The sequence below is a fragment of the Eurytemora carolleeae genome, unplaced genomic scaffold, assembly GCF_000591075.1.
Source record: "Eurytemora carolleeae unplaced genomic scaffold, Eaff_2.0 scaffold102, whole genome shotgun sequence".
NCBI lineage: Eukaryota > Metazoa > Arthropoda > Copepoda > Calanoida > Temoridae > Eurytemora > Eurytemora carolleeae.
Genome location: NW_019396136.1, coordinates 253,467 through 268,595, shown reverse-complemented (window position 1 = coordinate 268,595; position 15,129 = coordinate 253,467). Strand labels below are relative to the sequence as shown.

The 15,129-nt window shown below is 30.9% G+C and overlaps 2 protein-coding genes across 2 annotated transcripts in view; one reads left to right on the top strand and one right to left on the bottom strand.

The window, feature by feature from the left end:
* Positions 1–15,129, top strand: part of LOC111696001 (uncharacterized) — a 29,225-nt gene that overhangs the window by 4,756 nt on the left and 9,340 nt on the right. The window contains exons 2-9 of the mRNA XM_023465509.1: positions 1,195–1,238; positions 1,994–2,024; positions 2,585–2,628; positions 4,893–4,938; positions 5,433–5,560; positions 7,420–7,465; positions 8,656–8,707; positions 13,582–13,685. Coding sequence (XP_023321277.1) covers positions 1,195–1,238; positions 1,994–2,024; positions 2,585–2,628; positions 4,893–4,938; positions 5,433–5,560; positions 7,420–7,465; positions 8,656–8,707; positions 13,582–13,685 — 495 coding nt within the window. The remainder of the gene's footprint in view (positions 1–1,194; positions 1,239–1,993; positions 2,025–2,584; positions 2,629–4,892; positions 4,939–5,432; positions 5,561–7,419; positions 7,466–8,655; positions 8,708–13,581; positions 13,686–15,129) is intronic.
* Positions 8,729–10,744, bottom strand: LOC111696003 (4-coumarate--CoA ligase-like 7). The gene has a single exon (XM_023465511.1). The coding sequence runs from the start codon at positions 10,667–10,669 to the stop codon at positions 9,047–9,049; it is 1,623 nt and encodes a 540-aa protein (XP_023321279.1). The 5' UTR covers positions 10,670–10,744; the 3' UTR covers positions 8,729–9,046.

Sequence of the window (15,129 nt, the reverse complement as noted above, 5' to 3'; positions counted from 1 at the left end):
GTAAGGCAGAGTTAACTGTTTCCTCACCCAGTATTCTAATCCTTAAGTGGTATGCAATTCCGTCATAGTTGTTTTGTACAGGGTGGATATTGAAGTGATGTTTAGGCCAGGTTTCAAGTGTAGAGCAGAATTTGTTGCACATTTCAATTTTTCACAAATTTATTCGTGAAAGTGCCTTGTTTCTGAAGATGGAATTGTGATATTGTTTGAACAGTGAGCAGAAATCAAATAGAAGGAACTGAACAATGTTTGTAGATCCAGACTTTATATTCATCACGAATAAGAAGTGCATTTATATTGATGAGTTTTGCTTTAAATTCACTCTTGATGTAATAAAATGCATCACTAAGTTTACCAGTCGGAAATATGGACATTAGAATTAGTATCATTGATGAATACATGTATTGTATGATTGTATTGACTGCAATTAATTAATTAATTAACGGAAAACAATAAAACACACCTGTTATATAAGATAAAAAAACATTTTTAGATTCAAATAAACTAATTACTCACCTAAGCGATTGCTAGAAAAATTTGAAGACAGCATTAAAAAATATCAAAAAACCTAAAAAGAAAGACCTCAAAGTATATAAAAATTTATTCTTTTTTTTCTGTAAGTTTGTATCTGTAAAACCAAAAGAAATATTATTTTTCGAATTTTCGATCCATTTTTTACTGCATGACACATGCCACTGAAAAAATTGGGTTCATTACTAGCTAGTTGCAGTACAGTACAAAAACGACTAAGGTATAAGGTAAAAGAGATAAGTTATGCAACATCTAAAAATTGAGTGGTAACGTATTGGTAAATCTCGGAAATAAATGAGATAAAAAATATTTAGTTGCATTTTAGCTAATCAAAACTGCATGTAGCATTTCAATCTGACATGATATTTACTTTAACCGTTCTTCAACTAAGAACGCCAAGAACGGAACGGAACAGGAAGACCGTTCTTCTACTCAGAACGGAACGGAACGGGACGGAATGGAACGAGAACGGAAATATAAAAAAGAGGAACGAGAACGGAATGATTTAACTGAAGGCCCTCGTTCTAGAACTGAACGGAACGATTTCAAAAAAGTCGGAACGTGCCCAGCCCTAATCAAAACTACATGTAATATTTCAATCTGACATGATATTTACTTTAATTTGAAACTTAAAATTCTTGTGTAATGTTGAATTTGGTTTAGTTTGTTTGGTAACCTGCTTGCTATACAAATTACATAAAATAAGGGTAAAGTATTGCTATGTTATAAAAGGGATGGGCCTCGCTTTGATCTTTCAAAGCAAAATCTGACCTTAAAACGCGGCCCATTCCTAGATATGTAAAATATGAGTTTTAAAAAAAGTTTGAAAGAAAATGAGTTTTTGCCACATATTTAAATTTTCTCATCACTATATATGCCTCCTGATAGAGTAAATCTTTGATATTTTAGACTTAGATTAATGGATATACATAAAAAGTTCTAACAAAAAAATAAGGTTATTTCCTTGATGGCATTATAAAAAAAATCCCGATTTAAATATTATAGCAACTGATATTTTTTACTGAACCAGATTTTAAAAAAAATTAGTTTCATAAATTTTCTGGGAATTTTTCAAGGTTTTGTAATTATAAATCAGTTCAAAAATTTGCTACAATTGCATTATTTTTCACCCATTTAAGGTAAATGCTAAGCTTGCAATGCACCAGCATATGTAAACATTAGGCATTTTTTTTACCACCGTAAACAATAAACATGTTTAGCAAAGCCAAATAACAAATTGAATATTAACAATCAATGTTTTAGTTGTTAATTATGGGGAGTTATTAGGGAGGAGCAAGGGAAATTTGTCCTGTGGGGGGGGGGGCGTAACTTTTTAAAACTTGCTGAAAAATTTCAAATGGAACTTGTAAGATAACTGTAGAGTCTAGTTGCCACAAGAACGGGTTAACATAAAAAATTATTAATTTAAAATTTTTAGATAATAATAGTAACATATATTTAGGAAGACAAGGTGCACTGTGGTGATACACTAGGCACGGGGGAACTTGAAATTTATTTGACTGAGTTCAGAGTTAAACTTTATATCTTAGATTCAGAAGTTGACGAAATGATAACACATCCAATAGCTTTAGTCGCGGATTAGAATAAAAGTGTTAAAAACTTACACCAATATTTCTCTACAAATTTTTTCAAAAATATACTAACAAAGAGATGAAATCACAAGTTAAATAACTTACCCGTTCAATTGTAAACTATCTCAAAGTATTTGAGTCTGCGCCACAAACTCTGATTTTCTGATTCCTATATATTGCAGTCCAGTGTCGTATAACCTTAGATATTTCAAACTATGAATTCTAATTTCTTTAAATAATCTAATATTGAACTAAATTTTAAGGGTCTACTCCATCAAGCTGCAAAGATATAAGGATCAGAAAATTTGAGGCATGTTTCAAAATATTAAATTGGACTTCAATAGATATGTTTCTTTTTAATCACTTGAAAGCTTTAAGATTATCGAGATTTACCAAAAATAAAAAAGTTCATTTAGGAAATGAATAGAAACGATATTTAAAACCTTCCCCTTGTACTATAGAAAACTACTTAGACTCCTATAATATGGTAAAAGAAGAATATCAGGTAGATAGTCTTTTATATTTGAAATTAATTCTAAAATAAAAATGGTAGCAAAATTTAAATTTAAGGAACTTTACACGTGATTTTAAATGTCTCTTGTTTTACAGAGTAGCATGTCAGATTCATAAGGGTACCCTTTACAACTTTATCTGATGCGTGTCAGATTCATAACGGTACCCTTTACAACTTTATCTGATGCATGTCAGATTCATAACGGTACCCTTTACATCTTTATCTGATGATGAAGGACAAATATTTACTTTTTTATCTGATATTATATTATTTTCCGTTGTGATTAATCTATAAAAGTAAACTGCGGAATTTTTCTGTTCAGAAAAAAAGAAACTTTTCAAAATTGAAAATAAAATAATCATATCTTCCTAATTGTTACTCAGATAAGGTTTAAAGGGTACCCGTCGAAATCGGACATGCTGGTCTTTTTAAAAATATGGTTACTTAAAGTCTCTTCAAAGTTTTCTGAGAAAGATTAGTTTATTCACAGGTTAATCTTTGTTTTTCTTTGTATTTTTAATTCTTATTTTTTATTTCTATTTGTTTTTTTTTGTCGGATACAAGGCTAACCACAAAGGATGAGACTGTAGAGACGACTGTTATAAATTTTTACTTTCTGCTTCCTTATATTCTTTATTTTTTCCAACTGGTAAACTTGTCTCGTTTTTTATTTAATTTAAGAGTTTCCGGTCGTCTTTACAGTCTCATTCTGTGTGGGTAACCCTGTATATTAGGAAAAAGGAAAAAAATTAAAGATAAGAATATCATTATTTTAAATAATGATTGTAAATTAACTTTAATATCTTCTTGTCCTTGTATTTCCGAAATCTCTTTTTTTTGTATTTTAAATATAAATTCCGGGTTTTTGCGCAAAAAAGATAATTTGCAGGAGTCAGGAGATTGTAAAACATATTTATTTTTACGCTTCATTAACTAAATAATTATAGCCTAGATAGCCTTGGATACAAGAATGTCATTGATACAGACTGAGTATTATAGTTGAGAGTCAGCACGAGTTGTATCTGTACGATACATATTAAGGGATACAAGAGCGTCAGTGATACAGACTGAGTATTATAGTTGAGAGTCAGCACGAGTTGTATCTGTACGATACATATTAAAAGATACAAGAGTGTCATTGATACAGAATGAGTATTATAGTTGAGAGTCAGCACGAGTATCTGTACGATACATATTGAGGGATACAAGAGTGTCATTGATACAGAATGAGTATTATAGTTGAGAGTCAGCACGAGTTGTATCTGTATGATACATATTGAGGGATACAAGAGTGTCATTGATACAGAATGAATATTATAGTTGAGAGTCAGCACGAGTTGTATCTGTACAATACATATTGAGGGATACAAGAGTGTCATTGATACAGAATGAGTATTATAGTTGAGAGTCAGCACGAGTTGTATCTGTACGATACATATTAAGGGATACAAGAGCGTCAGTGATACAGACTGAATATTATAGTTGAGAGTCAGCACGAGTTATATCTGTATGATACATATTAAAAAAACTTGTTGGAGTAAGGCATTTTTTAAAGATCTAAATATTTATTCGTGTAAACCATTTTGTTTGAAAAACATATATGTTTAATAGCATACATATTAATTAAATTAATTGATTAATTAATTAATTAATTAATTAATTAATTAATTAATTAATTAATTAATTGATTATGCTTTAAAATATTTACTTATTTACTTCTTTAACAAGTTACATTTGACTTTTAAGCCTAGAAATAAACCATGAATTTTATTTAATTCATTCTAGCAAACATATTTTTGTACTTTAAGAGAAGGACAGTGAGGTGCGATTTTAACATTTTCAAGAACATTTTTTATTTTTTTTTGTTTTGCAATATTCCTCACACTCTTCCAAATTCTTTTTTATAGTAGGAGGTTGGTTGTATTGGTATTATGATCTCGTATTTTTGATAATATATTAAAAACTAGTTTGGGAGCTTAGCTTTGCCTGTAAAATTATCTTGTCTAGTAATGCAACCCAGTCTACGGAGAAGTTTATGATAAAGATAAGAACATTCCCGTGCACGGTTCTACCGAGTTCCTCGAAATAAAGCATACAAATAAACAACCAGTGACTAATTTTTTGATAGATGTAGAATAGATTAAAAACCAGCTTTGCCTTGAAATTTAGAATAAATCTACCCCATGGGTCTAATTTAAGTATAAAAAAATTTAAAGGCAAGTAATTTTCTTTGCTTCTTTCATCATATTTTTCAGGGTTCAATTCAGAACTGTGAGAAAAAAGTATCAAAATTAGATAAAGGTAAGAATAGTGTAATTATTTATATTTCCAAAGAAGCCAAAGAAAACGTAATTTTAGTTTTTAAAAATGTTAGACGCAAAATTTTTTTAACAAAAAAATTCAAAATTCAAATTCAAATGTCTTTGGATTTTTTTCCAGCTGAAAAAAATTCCCCTTTCTTCTCAAAAAAGATGAAAGAAACTGAGTTTTTGTCACAAACTCAAACTGTCTAATCCCTATATCTTTACAATCTTAACATTGGATAGCAAAGATATAGTGATTAGAAAAGTAGAGTTTGTGACAAAAACTCAGTTCCTTTAGCCAATTTTTTTTTCTCCGACAACAGAAATTTAGTGGATAAATTGTTTATCAAACTCTCTTTAAATCACGCGAACAGTCCCTAAAATATATTTTCGATCAGACTTACATCGTGATACGGTCCTACCTCATACACAAGTGAAAGCAACCCATTTTTGAAACTCATTTAATCTTTCTCAACTTTCTATAATTTCTAGGAATAAAAGATTGCAAAATTTTCCATCACAGATGTGAGGAACTACTTGAAAATGAAAGAAATGAGCAAAAAAGATTACACGTGGCATTGGAGCGAAGTATAGAAGATTACAACGGACTTCTAGAAGAGGTATAATGAAAAATTGCTTTTAGAGAGAAACTGAGATTTTGCCTAGCACAAACACAAAATTTCTCATCCCTATATCTTCACAACCTGATGGTGTAAACCTTTGATATTTCAAACTTGGTTCATTTGATCTAACAGAATTCATAGCTTTAAATTTTAAATCTTACCCACAAAGGATGAAACTTTAAAGACGACCTAAAACTATTAAAAAATTATCATTCCAAGGATGAATTAAGGAACTAACATCTATTTTTTTTCTCTGCAGAGGTTTGGTTCATCACCGAATTTTAAATATAGTCATGTATTGGCTTATTAAATGATTTATCAGAGAAAGAAAAAAAATTAACTGTTGCAGGGAATCATGAATTTAAGGAAACAGACAGTATAAATTCTGTACAGTCGTCTCTGAATTATCATCTATTGTGTTGATAATCGTTTTGAAACTGATAATTTGTCCAATCATATTTGCCTGCTTTGAAGCAAAATGCTTGATTTTTATAAAAGTTCAGAAGATTTAAGTAATTCTCAATTTATTTATTTATTTTTGTAATCTGAGTTTATACAAAATAAACGTAGATAACGTTGCGCATTACTCAAATATTAGGTTTTTTTAGATTTATCAAATTGTACAAAAAATCCGATAATTTTTTAGTGTTATTTAAACAATTATTAGTTAATTCACATTGAGAACTAAATCTAACAAGTACATCCAAGAAGAAAAATACAAAAGCAAAAGATTGGCATGGTTAACAGCAGTTTATAGATTGTGAAGTTTTTAGTGTTATTTGAACAATTATTAGTTAATTCACATTGAGAACTAAATCTAACAAGTACATCCAAGAAGAAAAATACAAAAGCAAAAGATTGGCATGGTTTACAGCAGTTTATAGATTGTGTAGTTTTTAGTGTTATTTAAACAATTATTAGTTAATTCACATTGAGAACTAAATCTAACAAGTGCATCCAAGAAGAAAAATACAAAAGCAAAAGATCGGCCTGATTTATAGGTTGTGTAGCTGTGTGGGCATAGAGAAATATGTGCAAAAAGCACATTTCAGTTTCTCCCATGGTCAGATTTAGAGCTTTCTAACACATCAATGAATTTTCTTTTAATCATGATAAACAGATTTGGTAATTTGTTTATTAATATGTTTCTACTGAGTTTCTCCTATTTTTTACAAAATCATCCCATAATTGTAAAAATGATGGCTTTTTCGGGCTAAAAATAGGAAAAATAAATTTTGTCTTTGCTTATCTTTTTGAAACCCTTAAAGATATATGCTTATCGAAATGGCCAACTTGTTTCTCATGACTTCAAGACAATTTACAAACATTTTGAAAGTGGTATCACTAAAGCTGACAATGTGCTTTATGCACATATTTCTCTTCACGCATAAAGCCCTATAACCTACAAACCAAGCCAATTTTTGCTTTTGCATTTATTTTTCTTGGGTGTACACGTCACGTTAGATTTAGTTCTCAATGTGAATAAATAATACTTGGTCAAGTAAAAATATAAAAGAATCAATTTTATATATCCGAAATAAAACCTAATATTTGAGTAGTGTGCGTGACTTGTTTTGTTTTAATATTTCTAAACGTTGTTCTGAAAATTATACCACACAAAAACCTGTGTAATGGAAAGACGACATTTAAGCAATTTAATTTGATATTTGAAGTTGTTATAAAACAAAAAGACAGTAGATTGTAACTTGTAAATAATTTTTTTGCATGATATAGATCGCCCACGCAAACTGTGTTCGATGTTTATTGGACTGTTAAAACTCATTAAATTAGCCTAACATTCGTCTTCCTTTTCCATAGTTTTCTGGTTCTCATTGTATTTGAATCTTATTTTCTAGAAAAAAATAATGGAAGTTTCAATTGCTGAAAAAAATTATCAATTAGGGAATATATATGTTTACCTCATGTTATCAATTCTCTGGTGGAGAAAATCAACGATTTTTTATTAATATTTTCGCGGATTTCCTTAAAATCTTGAAGAAATAGTGATAGAAAGGAACTGTGAACTTCCCTCAAACTCTATTTCTCATCCCATATCTTTGCAGTCTGATGTTAAACATTTTTTGAACTAGCGTTTAGGCGAGTAATTGGATCCCTTCATTTTGACCTTTTTCTACAGTTTAAAGATTTCCCTTAATACCATACCTTTGCACTCGAATTCTGAACGAAAAATTGGCTTTTCTTCGTTGTCTTTGAAAAGTAAAACAAATACCAATCAACAGCAGATAGGCTGTTTAGTTTACCCTGAAATTATCCAAATAAGTGAACAGTCCCTTTAAGTATCCTGGTGATAAAAAAGTTCGTGAGTCTTCACTTTCGAGCCCTTTTTCAATAATGAAGTTTTATAATTTTTGACTGAAAGTTGCATAGCAACAAATAACGTGAATTCAGGAGGGTTAAAATGTCATTAATAATAGTAACTGGTAACTGTTCAAAAAAAGCTTTTTAAAAATTAAAAATCTGAAAATTATGGAATAATTACAACTATAACCTTGCAGCTATAATTAAAGTAATTTTGCCAAAATTTTAACAAATGTTAATTATTCAATTTTCAGCTTTTAATATTTTATTTGTTTTAATTTTGTTCTTCCAAATTAAAACAAAAAGATTTTAACTTTTTATTAATTTAATCAAATCTATCGTTTTATTTATTTAATCTTAATAGAAACAAATCAATATTTTATAACAAAAGAAGGGATAAAGATTTAATTTAGTCTAATCATAATCTACAACTGGATTAATCTTCAATGTAAAGATGGCAATGGCAGATTAACAATGGTATCCTTGAAACCCCGATCTGAACAGAAATGTAGAAGTTACCTCCGCTTTCCTAGCATTGCAATATTTAAATGAAAAATGATAAATTCTGAACATTTCTCCATTGCAGTTTAAAGAAGAAAAAACATTAATATCAATTTCAAACTTGAGTCAAAGCTTTTAAGGACGTACCATTGTCAAGCATTGCAATATTTGCATGAAGAGTTTCTTGAAATTACGCTTAGAGTCCTTTTAAATCAAAATTTTTCATGAATAATTCGTTGATTACTGAAAAAAAACATATATTGAAAACCCAGATAACTTGGAGGAAATAGCAAATCTTCTCAACGATGACAATAACAAAATGAGGTGAATTTAACTAACAAAACTTTATACAAAACTTTATACAAAATTACAAATTAATACGTTTTTTAAAGTACTAACAGTTAAATATATAAAAATACTTTCTAACTTTAAACACCATTGTTGAATGTTTTAAAATAAGTTTAGTGAATGTCTATTTACATAATTTTGGAATATTTTTTCCTTTCCATATTAATGTTGTAAAAAGGCCATTTTTACCAAGAACAGAACGTTTGACACTACAAAAATAGCCTAGGATTTCAATGCACATAAAAATAACAATGCCATATTTATATCAACTTTAAAATTCCAGCAAGTTCAATATTTTTTAATTTGATTTAACAACTAGCATTTTATCCCATTTACAAAGCTCTGCATTTCTCTTCTCAATTTTTTCCCTTGCACAGAGTAAGGTATCTTGGTAAGAATGTGAACTTGGCCGGTAATGTGCCGGGTCCGAGGAAGCTTTTTAGCAATCAAGCTCTTTACGTCTGCTTCAGTCCAACTATTCTCCGTATTCTCAAAGATTACCCCAAGATGAACTTTGTCACTTCCGGTAGTGTTGTCGTACACTCCCCATACAACAGCATCAAGTATTTCAGGCTCGTTAAGCAATATGTTTTCAATCTCACCCGGACCAAACCAGAAGTTTTCTACCTTTAGAACATCTTTCATCCGACACTTGAAGTAAATGTTTCCGTGCTCATCATAATATCCCATGTCCCCACTGTATGCAAACCCATCGCTATCATAGCTTTCATCATTATCCGATTTCTTGAGGTAACCCAGCATCATAGAGCGTGTCTTTACCATAAATTTCCCCTCTTGGTGAGGTCCCAGCTTGCTACCTGTAACTGGGTCTGCACAGTACAACTGGACTCCAGGACCCAGCTGTCCAATATTATCATAATCTTTGCTGTATACACATTTTCCTATCAGACCCATCTCAGTGCCCCCATAGATCTTCAGAAAACTGACATGTTCGCCAAGAATCTTCATTACTCTCTCTACAGTTCCTGGAGACAGGGACCCGCCTAGGGGTGTTACTATCTTAAGTTTGGGAAGATTACGGAAGGGTTGTTTGGCATTTGCAATTGATGTAAAACTGCTGACACTGCAAACAAAATATTCAGGTTGATACTTCTCCAAGGCGTTGAGATATGTATCTCCACTGAAGAGACGCTCTTTCACAAAGTAGCTAATTGTTCTCCCTAGAATACCTGACGACAAATGATGCAGGAATCCTGCCATGTGATAACCCACATTAGTAATCAGACTTTTGTTGCAAATATTTTTAAGATATGCAACATTCTGCAGAGTTTGATGACAGTGCACAATACCTTTGGGATTTCCTGTAGTTCCTGCACTCCAAAGGACAACAAGACGATCCAATGGATTGTAAGGTGGGAGTGACTCGTAAGAAGGTGCATCAAGTCCATCATCCTCAAATAGCTCTGTAAAACTTCTGCAGCCAATAGGAACCTTATTTTCCAAGACGTCTAGAACAAAGAGCATAGGCTTCTCTTCTACGGTGAGGCTAGCAACAATTTTAGAATATTTCAAGGCATGCTCAGAGCTACAGACAATTATCTTAGACTTGAGATCTAGAATCTGATATCTTATAAGATCTGGATTGAGGGAGGGATCCCCCAAGCTAACAACTCCTCCACACATCCATGCTCCAAAGATTGGCCAATAAAAATCAAGGCATGTTGAATATCCAGTCTGGATGACATCTCCAGCTTTAAATCCAAGCTTTGAAAATGCACTAGCAATCCTGATAGAAATAGGATATATAGAAGAGAGTTTTGTTGAACCACCATCTTCGGTGTCCACCATCCAATCTCGGTCACCGGTCTCATCAAGCTCTTGATGAACATCATCTAGGACTCTGTAGATAAAATACTTGCCATAATCCCTCACCTCCTTTTCGCCAGAGTATAAAATCTTGTCTTTGATTAGGTTCATCCTGCACGACTGCTTTCTAGTGAATGACTGAGGATTATAAGACTGTTTCGGGTGAACTGAAATCTGACATGTGTGCAAGCAATTCTTGACATTTTTCTTATCATTAGTTTTATGTTGTAATTCAAATTCAAAACTTGATAACTTGTAATCAAGTTTGTGATTTAACTTTAACCCCTTATGAAATATATATTATACAGGGTGTCCCACAATACAAGAGGACTTGAAAGTTGTCTTTGAATTTTTATATAATTTGCTGCACTTATCTGTCAACCTAGTTTTAGAAGTAAAATTTTCAGGACAATAATCTCAAAATTTTGTCAATGCCAGGACTAGGAGAAATTTGTGGTTTTTGTTTCAAGAATCATACATGTCAAAGTAGGTTGACGACTAAATGCAACAAATAAATTGTTTGGTCAAGTCGTCTTTCTACTGTAATCTTTTATGGGCAGGGGCGTACAAGAGCATTTGTTAAGGGGGGGGGAGGCACTTTTTACACGCATCTGCTCGCAAAACAAAAATGTTGTGTCCCCCTTGGCAAAATTGTGCCCCCCGGCCCCCTCCCCCTCCCTGAAAAACCCCTTTTCTGAAAAAATATTGATTTCTTTTTAATTACGTAAACTATTCGATCATATACACACTTTCATATAAAAGTGTTAAAAAATTATTTATGTAATTTTATTAAGTGGACTCATCAGACAGTGCTTACTCTTGATTCTGTGGTGTAAGCTTCAATTGGTGAAAAATAGAAATGGAAACGTTTCTTAAAAAATATCTACATTTTCATAGAAACGATAAATATTGTATCTATTAATAGATTTAGCTTGTCTGTCTTTTTGATTGTATCCAATAAACGTCAAAACGGCTGAACCGATCGGGCCTGAATTTTTGGAAACATTGTGTTCCCCTGAAAAACCCCTTTTTAGAAAAAAAATTGATACCCTTTTTAACTACGTAAGCTATTCGATCATATTCAAATCGAAAAAAGCGACTTTTCAAGCTCCTCCAATGAAAATGAAATCCCTCCGGTGGTCTCCAGTAGAATCGAAATCGTACTACGAACTTCTTTGAGCCTCATATACAAACTTCCATATTATAAGTGTAATTAGATTATTTATGTAATTTTCTTTAATGAATTATTCAGACACTTCTTCTTAATACTGTGGTGTAAGCTTCGATGGGTGAAAAATAGAGATGGAAACGTTTCTGAAAAAATATCTATATTTTCATAGAAACAATAAATATTGTATCCAGTAAACGTTAAAACGGCTGAACCGATCGGACCCAAATTTCGTGTGGGACCTCACGTGACCCCAGGAAGGTTTATGAATGATCAAAATTTTAAAAATTTGTATTTAAAAGTTGTTTTTTTTTGTTGTAAAATTTGAAAATGCGCGGAAAATCCGCAAACTTTTTTTGATTTTATTTTATACTGTTCAAAGATATGATGCTCACAGATAAAGCCACAGTTAAAAGTTTAAATAGGTGATGGGCGCGAAACACCCTAAAAGCCTAGTTTAATTATAAATAATCAAAGATAAATTTATAGTGAAGGCGGTATAGATTAAAGCTGTTTTAATGAAACTTTTTTAGTTTAGGGCAAAAGTGAGATTTTAAAGTATTTTTTATATGGGTGCCCTCCCTCAGGGGGGGCACGCGTAGGGAGGGACTGCCCCCCCCCTCTTACGCCCCTGTTGTGGGACACTCTATACGTAATATTGAACTTTGCAAGTGCAGATATTTTGCACAACTTTATTTTCTGTGCAAATAAAATTTTTCTTATGTCAATCATATCTAAGTATCTACAATGCCAAAGCATTATTGTTAAAGGTTAAAGGCCCTTCTTCACTTTTCAAAAGTTTTAAAGGAATTAATATCTTTTTATTATATTTTTTAAATACATTCACAAGAATTAAAAAAATGTACTTATAAACTCCATTGTATGAACATAAATTATTAAACGATAGATACATTAAAACATAAATATTGAAAATTTTGAAAATATTTAAAATGTTTAAATAATATATTACCGGTATTAAATGTAGACAATCTAGATAATTAAATTATTACTGATCAAAAAGATGTTAACGCCGATTATAAAAACTGAAAACTGAAATTTTAACGTTGAAAATCAAATCTAATCAACATTGTACATCAATATTGAACCATTGTACATAAATATTAAGCCATTGTACATAAATATTGAACCATTGTACATAAATATTAAACCATTGTACATAAATATTAAACCATTGTTCATAAGTATTAAACCGTTGTTCATAAATATTAAACTTTTGTTATAAGTATTAAACCATTGTTCATAATTATTAAACCATTGTACATAAATATTAAACCATTGTACATAAATATTGAACCATTGTACATAAATATTGAACCGTTGTTTATAAGTATTAAACCATTGTTCATAAATATTGAACCATTTTACATAAATATTGAACTATTGTACATAAATATTAAACCATTGTACATAAATATTGAACCATTGTACATAAATATTGAACCGTTGTTTATAAGCATCAAACCATTGTACATAAATATTGAACAATTGTACATAAATATTGAACCATTGTACATAAATATTAAACCATTGTAAATAAATATTAAACCATTGTAAATAAACATTAAACCATTTGTTCAGAAATATAAAACAATTGTTTATAAATATTAAACTATTGTACATAAATATTAAACCATTGTACATAAATATTAAACCGTTGTTTATAAATATCAAACCATTGTTCATAAATATAAAATCATTGTACATGAATATTAAACTATTGAGTTTATAGATATTGGTCCATTGTAAATATATTTAACAATTGTTCATGAATATTAAATCATTAAGCCATTGTACATAAAGTTGAACCATTGTACATAAACAGCCCATATTTTAGTAAAGAGCGCGAGATAGAGGCTCAGGAAAGAACATTGTGGCTTCATGAACGAGAAGATCTAAAGCAACAAATTGATGAACTGACAAAAAAACTAGCTTTTTCGGGTAAATACACATTTTTCACATTTTCATATTATTTTCATATATATTTACAAACCGACCAAACCTTAATTTTCGGATATATTTTTCTTTTTTTTCTCAGAAAAAGGGTTGTTGGGCATTTAAAGAATAAAACTGAAGTTATCACATTTTTTAAAGAGATTATAATTGCGACAATAATTATTGTCGCAATTTCAAATGATCCTCCCTTTAAAGATTTACAACAGTGCTCAGTCAACAATTGTAGCCGAAAAAAAGAGATATTTTTGGTTTTCTAAATAAATAGCTGATGTCCTGAATCTCGGAAGGAAATTGATGGAATTTTCTTTTTTCAAGACGAAAATCAACGATGTCTGATTCTTACTCCAGCAAAGATTAAAACGAAAAATTGGAAATTGGAAATATAACTCTTTAAATGAAGAATCTTTTTATATAACACCGACAGTTCCTTTAAATAAGAGAACCTTATCTTATCATATTTCATGGTTTGAAATAGGGTTTCAGCGAACGAAACGTTTCGCGAAAAATTGCGAAAAAAAACGAAAATTTTCGTTCATATTTCGCAAACTGTTTTACGAAATTTCGTATTTTTTCGCGAAATGAATGAAGCGAAAAATGCAAATACGAAGCGAAAATTTAGCATTTCGCGATAATATTATCGCAAAAAAAAAATTTGTATGCGTCATTTTTCTCAAAAGGAACTGAGTTTTTATCACAAACTCAAATTGTCTAATGCCTATATCTTTACAATCTGATGATGTAAACCTTTGATATTTCAAACTTAGATTATTTTGTCTAACAGAATTCATAGTTTGAAATATCAAAGGTCTACGACATTGGGTAGCAAAGATATAGAGATTAGAAAAGTAGAGTTTGTGACAAAAACTCAGTTCCTTTAGTCTTTTTTGATGATTTTTTTTTGTAAAATTTTGCATTATTTTTTTCGCAAAAGAGATTGAAGCGAAAATTTCGATAATATTTTTTTGCGAAAGAAGAGAACTTTTCACGAGACGATTTTCCTTTTCCGCTGAAAACCCATTGTACTGTAAAATGTACGAAAAATGCCCAGGCGCGCAACTAGGTGGGGGTCAAGGGGGGCAAGGCCTCCCCTAGCCTGATTAATGGGGGGGCATGGCCCTCCCTTAAGAAGGCTTGCCCCCACCTAGGGGGGGGGGGGCAAGAAGTCCACCCTGTTTTGCAATTTAGCAATTCATGAATTCCAGGGAAAGGGAGTTTATTATGTATTTTTAGATATTTTCACTCTAAGTTCTGCCACTATTATGATATTAGTATGATATTGCTTTAATCTGTAGTACAAACATTAAATTAATCCTACATGTTCACGGCAAATATTGTGTGATGTGTCATATTAAAAAAAAAAATGTCATGTAAAATTATGATTTTTTAATGAGTATACAATGTTGGTACGTTAGATTTTTATATTTCAAGG

Excerpts from the sequence above, each read along its gene's own strand:
- LOC111696003 (XM_023465511.1), bottom strand. The coding sequence starts at position 10,669 with ATGAACCTAATCAAAGACAAGATTTTATACTCTGGCGAAAAGGAGGTG.